The sequence below is a fragment of the Abrus precatorius genome, unplaced genomic scaffold, assembly GCF_003935025.1.
Source record: "Abrus precatorius isolate BTA unplaced genomic scaffold, Abrus_2018 Scaffold5, whole genome shotgun sequence".
NCBI classification, from domain to species: domain Eukaryota; kingdom Viridiplantae; phylum Streptophyta; class Magnoliopsida; order Fabales; family Fabaceae; genus Abrus; species Abrus precatorius.
This window is the reverse complement of record NW_020874395.1, coordinates 19,072,118-19,078,855: the sequence shown is the minus strand read 5'-3', so window position 1 is coordinate 19,078,855 and position 6,738 is coordinate 19,072,118. Positions and strand designations below refer to the sequence as shown.

General features: G+C 28.8%; 1 protein-coding gene across 1 annotated transcript; it reads left to right on the top strand.

Moving 5' to 3' along the window:
- Positions 1–3,487: 3,487 nt before the first annotated feature.
- Positions 3,488–6,054, top strand: LOC113867967 (tryptophan aminotransferase-related protein 4-like). The gene is made up of 5 exons (XM_027503497.1): positions 3,488–3,787; positions 3,881–4,175; positions 4,288–4,580; positions 5,175–5,455; positions 5,664–6,054. Exons 1-5 carry the CDS (start codon positions 3,501–3,503, stop codon positions 5,855–5,857), a joined length of 1,350 nt encoding a protein of 449 aa, XP_027359298.1. The 5' UTR covers positions 3,488–3,500; the 3' UTR covers positions 5,858–6,054.
- Positions 6,055–6,738: the final 684 nt, after the last annotated feature.

The following is a 6,738-nucleotide window of genomic DNA, read 5'->3' as shown; positions in this document are numbered from 1 at the left end:
CAACTTTTAAACAAAGATCTATACTCCCCATAACATATCATTCTAATAAAGATAGATTATCAATTAATTCTATATCATATGAATTGATACAATGTGCCAAAAGTCAGACACCTTCGAACTCAAACTCATTGTACAATTTAAAAATATATTATCAGAGATCACAATCTCTCAATCTTAATAAAATATTTTCTTCTAAAGTTTAACATTTTCTGTCTTTTCATCTTCCAACACATTATATATATATATATATATATATATATATATATATATATAAAAGATAAATTTCAATAAATATATCTTGTCAAGCTAAAAGTAAAACAGTACGTATTATTTCCATGAATATTGAACTCAATTATTAATTTATAAAATTATCACTGTTTAGACTTATAATTATAACGACAGATTTTGTTATAATAATGAAAACTAAATTAAATTGAATCAAATCTACCTAAAGATAATTATAAGATAAAGTTAAAATTTATAGAGCATCATAGGTTAAAATGAGTTTATTTGATCCTTATCTAAGCAATTATGATTAAATTCAATTCAAGTTTGAAGAACGTAGAACGTTCAAACTCTCCATCAAATGATGATTTGTGCACCCAGCATTATAGGATTATTGCTTTTTGTTGCGTTTATGTTTTAGATTTTGGATAGATTTGTATGATTATCTGTTGAATGAGCCAACAACATTTGTTATTGGATAAAGTTTGACGCTGGTTATCGTTTTAAAATTCACATTTTATCAAAATCAATTATTACATTTACAACTAAAACGTTTCCCTAACAAAATTTATAAACAAAAAATAAAATATAAAAACTGCTGATGTGTATGCTAATTACGGTATTATTAAATTTTATGCGACAATTCTAACATGTATAACAAATTCAACCATTAAGTCATGTGTTTTATTTTTTCTTCTCTGATGGGGTTGTGAAATTCCTACGTGCCGTCAACAAAGTTCCTACGTATAATCTTGAATTTTGGCAGTAAATTGCTATGTTAAGATCTAAATTCATGAGCTGAAAAATGAACGATGTGATTTGACTGATGGAATTAAATCGAAACACGCTAAGAAATGCATTGACCAATTAAATGAACGTTGAAAAGAACTTTCTATTACTAATCAACTAGTTATAATATTCAGCCCCTTATACAGTTTATTTTAGATTTTAAAAAATAATTTTCATATATAAATATGTTAATAAAATTATTATATATTCTGAAAATAAAATATACGAAAGTGATCCTTTAAAATTTAACAGTTAAGAGAGTATTTAATATGTTTTATGATGCTATTTTAATACCATAACCTCATTAGTTTTACAAATATTTGTTAACTCAAAATAATTAAAAAAATTAGTTTTAATTTTTTTAACTTAAAATTTAATTTCAATTCTAATCTTTAATTTTATTTTGATTCATTTTGATCTCTAGTTATAAAAATATTTTAAATAAATATTTTTTTTGGTTAAAAACTTTCACTCTTGATAATTATTTTTTATTGTGTGTACTATTCATGCAATGCAATGTTTATCTTCTTTCTCAAATATTTGGTTTCAATTTTCTCTCTCACCTCCTCTACTTTATTTTCTTCCTTCCCTCTTTCTTTCTCCAACATACACTCTTGACACCAACAACTTTGTCACCATGTGGTTGCTATCATCCTGCCATCCCTTGGTACTATTATCATACTCCTCTTTCACCACACTAAATGCTGCATCACTCTTGACAATTTTTTTGTGGATCAACAACAACACCTCCTACACCAACAAAGACAATGATATTCTTTCCTTATGCTTGTGATGGCTCTTTATGCACTACACCAGAAATGAGCTTTTGAAGCGCTAACTTAGATAACGGTTAATAAAAACTGCTTTGTAATTATATATTTAGAGAGCGGTTCTTTATTAACCGGTTCTTTATTAACCGCTCTCAGATTTATACTTTTGAGAGCGGTTAACAGAGAACCGCTATCAGATCTATTTTAACAGCTCTCTAATATTATTAAAGTCATTTATAAATCAACACGCTCAACGCATTTCTTCTTCATAGCTAACAAAGTTTGTCTCTTTCACTGTAAGTTTCTTCTCTGCTCTCTTATGTTTTCTTCATCTTCTCTGTTAGCCACTCTCTTTGTCTTCTCTTGCTAACAAATTAGTTTTTTCTCCATCTGTAAGTACCTTTTCATTCTGTGTTAGTCTGCTCTCTTCATCTTCTTTACGCTAACAAATTAGTTTTTTTTACATCTGTATGTATTTCTTTATTCTCTCTTTCTTTCTTCTTCTCTTTGTTAATGGTGAATCATTCATTCTCTCTTTCTTTCTTTTTCTCTCTATTAATGTTAAAAATTATCCTATTAATTTGTTCTATTTTTTCTCTACTTACTTGTGTTTCGTTCATGCAGATGTGGACTGCTTGGTTAATACCAAATATATAAACTCAAGATTCAATTTTGATTTGTGATAAAAATGAAGAAAACTCAAAAAGAAATTAATTCTAAATTTTGATTTAAATGTAATAATAAATTTTTATTTTGCAACAGAAAACTCACAAAGAAATCAATTTCAAATTTTGCAGTTTAAATTTATACTTTGGAGAGCGGTTCCACGTAGAACCGCTCTCTAATGTTACACCTATACTTTGAAGAGGGGTTTCGCCTACCGCTTTCTAATCTTAACATCTAACAGCAGTTCTTTAACCGCTCTCTTAAATATAATACATCAGATAGCACAAGTTTTTAGAACAGTTCTAAACGCTCTTTAATTCAAAATGGAACTGCTCTCAGATCTACATTTTGGTATAGTGATGGTAATAGCCATCACCTTCATTATCTTTTCTGTAAGAAATTTAAAAGAGAAAGAAGAGAAAGATAAATGGAGCAAGAAGAAAAACCAAAGGAAAAAGTTGAAATTAAAAATATAATAAATAGAACACAAAGATATAAAAAATGTACGATGAATAATAAATAATATATATAAAAGAAAAAATAAAAAATGATAAAGAAGTTAATGTTCTTAATGAAAATAACATATTAGTGACTTTTTTAAATGTTCAAAAGACAAAATAAATCAGAATAAAGTTAGAATAATTTTTTCTTAAGAATATAATAGCTAATACTAATTTACTTAAATCAATGAATTAAAGTTGAAATTATTTGTGAATATACATGTAAAACATTAAATATATATATAATATTAAAACAACTAATAATAATTTAAAAAATCAATAAATAAAAGAAAAATAAATATGTATTTATTATTTCAGTTATTAATTTATATATGTATACTTAAGTAATATATTGACTACACTAAAAATATAAAATTATAAATGATGTTCTCCCTGTAGAATGTGTCCAAATTTTCAGTGCAAAAAGCGTATACTTCATAAACACTAGAAAATTCAAGGTTTGTCCATAACTTTGAAAATTCATTATGCTTATACTTTTATATAAATGCAATGGCATGACCCATTTCAATTGAGAAAAGCTACAAAGAAAATGGGGAAAAAGACTGGTCCAATGCATTTAGCATTAATTGTGATAACGTTGATTTTATTCTTTGTCTCAAACATGTATGTTTGTTGGGGAGAATGGGAGGGCACATGGAGCACCAGAGCTGCTGAAGAAGCTGAGGCTGTGGCAGCCATACCATGTTCAGGACATGGAAGAGCCTTCTTAGATGGCCTCATTCTTAATGGACATGAACCTGTTTGTGAATGCAATTCATGCTATACTGGTTCTAATTGCTCCGTGTTCTTGACTGATTGTGCCGCTGATGCTGGAAGGTGAAACCCTCCCACAAAATCAATATTCTAAATGCTAACCAATTATGGGAAATTATTACTTTTTGCATCATCTTTTTTGTTTATTTATTGCAGTGGCGATCCACTATTTTTAGAGCCATTTTGGATTAAACATGCAGCAAGAAGTGCAATTTTGGTATCAGGGTGGCACAGAATGAGCTACGTATATAGTGATGGATCATACATTTCAGAATTATTGGTGAAGTACATCCGAAAAGTTCATGAAATTGTTGGGAATGCAGTTACTGAAGGAAGATATATCATATTTGGAAGTGGCTCAACTCAACTCCTCAATGCTGCTGTTTATGCTTTGTCTCCCAACTCTTCGGTGTCTCCGGCAAAAGTGGTAGCCACAGCCCCGTATTACCCAGTATGCACTTGAGCTATATTGCTCGCTCCTTCTTACATGTATATGTCTATTTTGTGAAATTAATTAGCATATGATTGACATCAACTATATATGATAAACTTTTTTGTGATAGGTTTATAGAACACAAACACAGTTTTTCAATTCAAGGGATTTTGAATATAGAGGAGATACATCCTCATGGAAGAACATTTCGAATGACAACAGTAGATTTATCGAGTTTGTGACTTCACCAAACAACCCAGATGGAAAGTTGACAAGGAGAGTTCTTCGTGGTCCTAATGTTAAGAGCATTCATGATCATGCCTATTATTGGCCACATTTTACTGCTATTCCGTCTCCAGCTGATGAAGATCTCATGGTGTTTACAATTTCCAAACTCACAGGCCATGCTGGGAGTAGATTTGGGTAATTAAAAGTTTTATGAATCTTTTCTCTAGCTGAGTCATTTAATTCTATGAAAATAATCTAATCACATGCGCGATTTAGTAATAGATAAATTATTAACATGTTTGATCCAATAACTCTTTGAAATTTGATGCAATTTAAGCCCGCACAATTTAACTTTACTATTGTGCTAGCTTAAACTGCATCAAATTGTAAAAATGAATAGTATCTCAAATAGAAGTTTCTCTTTCGCTTAGTAACAATAGATTTGATATATTTGCTATTATTATTATTCATAATAAAATTTAAACTTGGTATAATATAAGGCTCACAACTTTAAAGGCAATATAGTAATTTGAGAATACCACCATAATTTGTTAAAGAGCCTGAAGTAATGCTCTAGGATTTTATATTACAAGAGTGATAGAAAAATCAGATGAGGAAAAAATAGGTTATATTGGAGGTGGTCAAACTTAGCCGTCGTTATTGATATGCAATTGTCATTAATTGAGTGTAAAACTTAAATTCGTCTAAATTAAACTTTATTTTTGGATAAGCATCATGAGAGTATAACTTTCACATCAAAGTTAACCCAGAACTTTTCTTTCTCCACAGATGGGCAATAATAAAGAATGAGACAGTTTATCAAAAGATGTTGACATATTTGGATTTGAACACCATGGGAATTTCTCGTGAAGCTCAACTAAGAGCTTTAAAACTTTTAGATGTGGTTATTGAAGGAGACGGAAGAGAAATATTTCAATTTGCATATAGAACCATGAGCGATCGCTGGAGAAGATTGAAACAAATTCTATCAAAATCGAAACGTTTTTCTCTACAGAAATTATCGCCTCAGTACTGTACCTATTTCAAGAGAACCAGAGATCTGTCACCAGGTAAATATCATATTTGATGTATGGAAAATTATATTCATTCTTGACCCTTTAATTTTAATTACGTCTTAAACCATTTATGTCATGAGCTTTATGAAGAATTAATTAATTAATTGAAGTTTAATTATCCCATAATAAATAAAGTTGAGTAAGATATATGAAGTGAAAATGTTTCCAATGTCTTAACAATTTTATTTTAATTTTCTCACAGCATACGCTTGGTTGAAATGTGAGAGACAAGAAGACAAAAATTGTTATGAAATTCTCAAAGCCGCTGATATCATTGGCCGTCAAGGAAGTATCTATAGTGCTGATAATAATTACGTGCGTCTCAGTCTCATTAAAAGCCAAGATGATTTTGAGATACTAATAAAGAAGCTAAAAGATCTTGTTGCCAAAGAATGAGACCCAAATAAAGTTTAAAACAGTGTCATATTTTAAAAATAATTACGTACATAATAAAACTTTCTGAAATATGTAAGGTTGTTGTTTTCATGTAATAAATCACTGTTAAATATGTTGTTCTTAATGTAAATAACATGATACATAATTAATATGGCATTGCTCATTGTGAAACAATAAAGCATTACTCTACAAGGATTTTCAGTATTAAGTACTCGCATTAATTTAATATTGTGGCTGTTTTAATGTAATTTAGTTTGGGTTTCGTTAAAAATTTATTAAAAAGAGAAGTATTTATTGTACTTTTATAATTCTAATATAATAATTGTGAATTTTTTTTATAAAAAATTTATATTTTTAATTTCTTAAACTCAGTTCTAAATACTGAGATTGACAAAACCCATTTAATTTTACATTCAATATAGCGTAAACTATGCTATTAAAAGTTATTTGATTATAATAAAGTGTTGTACATGTTAATTTGGAGGATTTTTTATTTATGTATATAACTACGAGTCGAAGGGTTAGTAATTAACAAGGGTCAATTTGAGTTATTAGTTTGGAATAACTTATATTTATTATTTTAAAAACCTTGTAATTACAACCTACACTACAAGAAATGTGCCATTTATTGGCGATCGGCAATAATGACCAATAAACTATTATGAAAATAATATTTAACGTCAGTTTTAATAATTGTCGCAAAAAAAATGTGAAATTTAATGACGATTTTGTGTAACCGCTACAAAAAAAAGGTAAGATTTAACGACAATTTTGCATAACTACCGTAAAAATGCAAGATTTAGCAGCGATTTTGTGTAACCGCCATAAAAAAGTCAAGATATAGCGGCAATTTTGTATAACCGCCACAAAAAGGTAGGATT

Coding starts and splice junctions, on each gene's coding strand:
- LOC113867967 (XM_027503497.1), top strand. CDS start 3,501: ATGGGGAAAAAGACTGGTCCAATGCATTTAGCATTAATTGTGATAACG. Junction 4,176..4,287: donor CCACAGCCCCGTATTACCCA/GTATGCACTTGA, acceptor TTTTTGTGATAG/GTTTATAGAACACAAACACA. Junction 4,581..5,174: donor CATGCTGGGAGTAGATTTGG/GTAATTAAAAGT, acceptor CTTTCTCCACAG/ATGGGCAATAATAAAGAATG.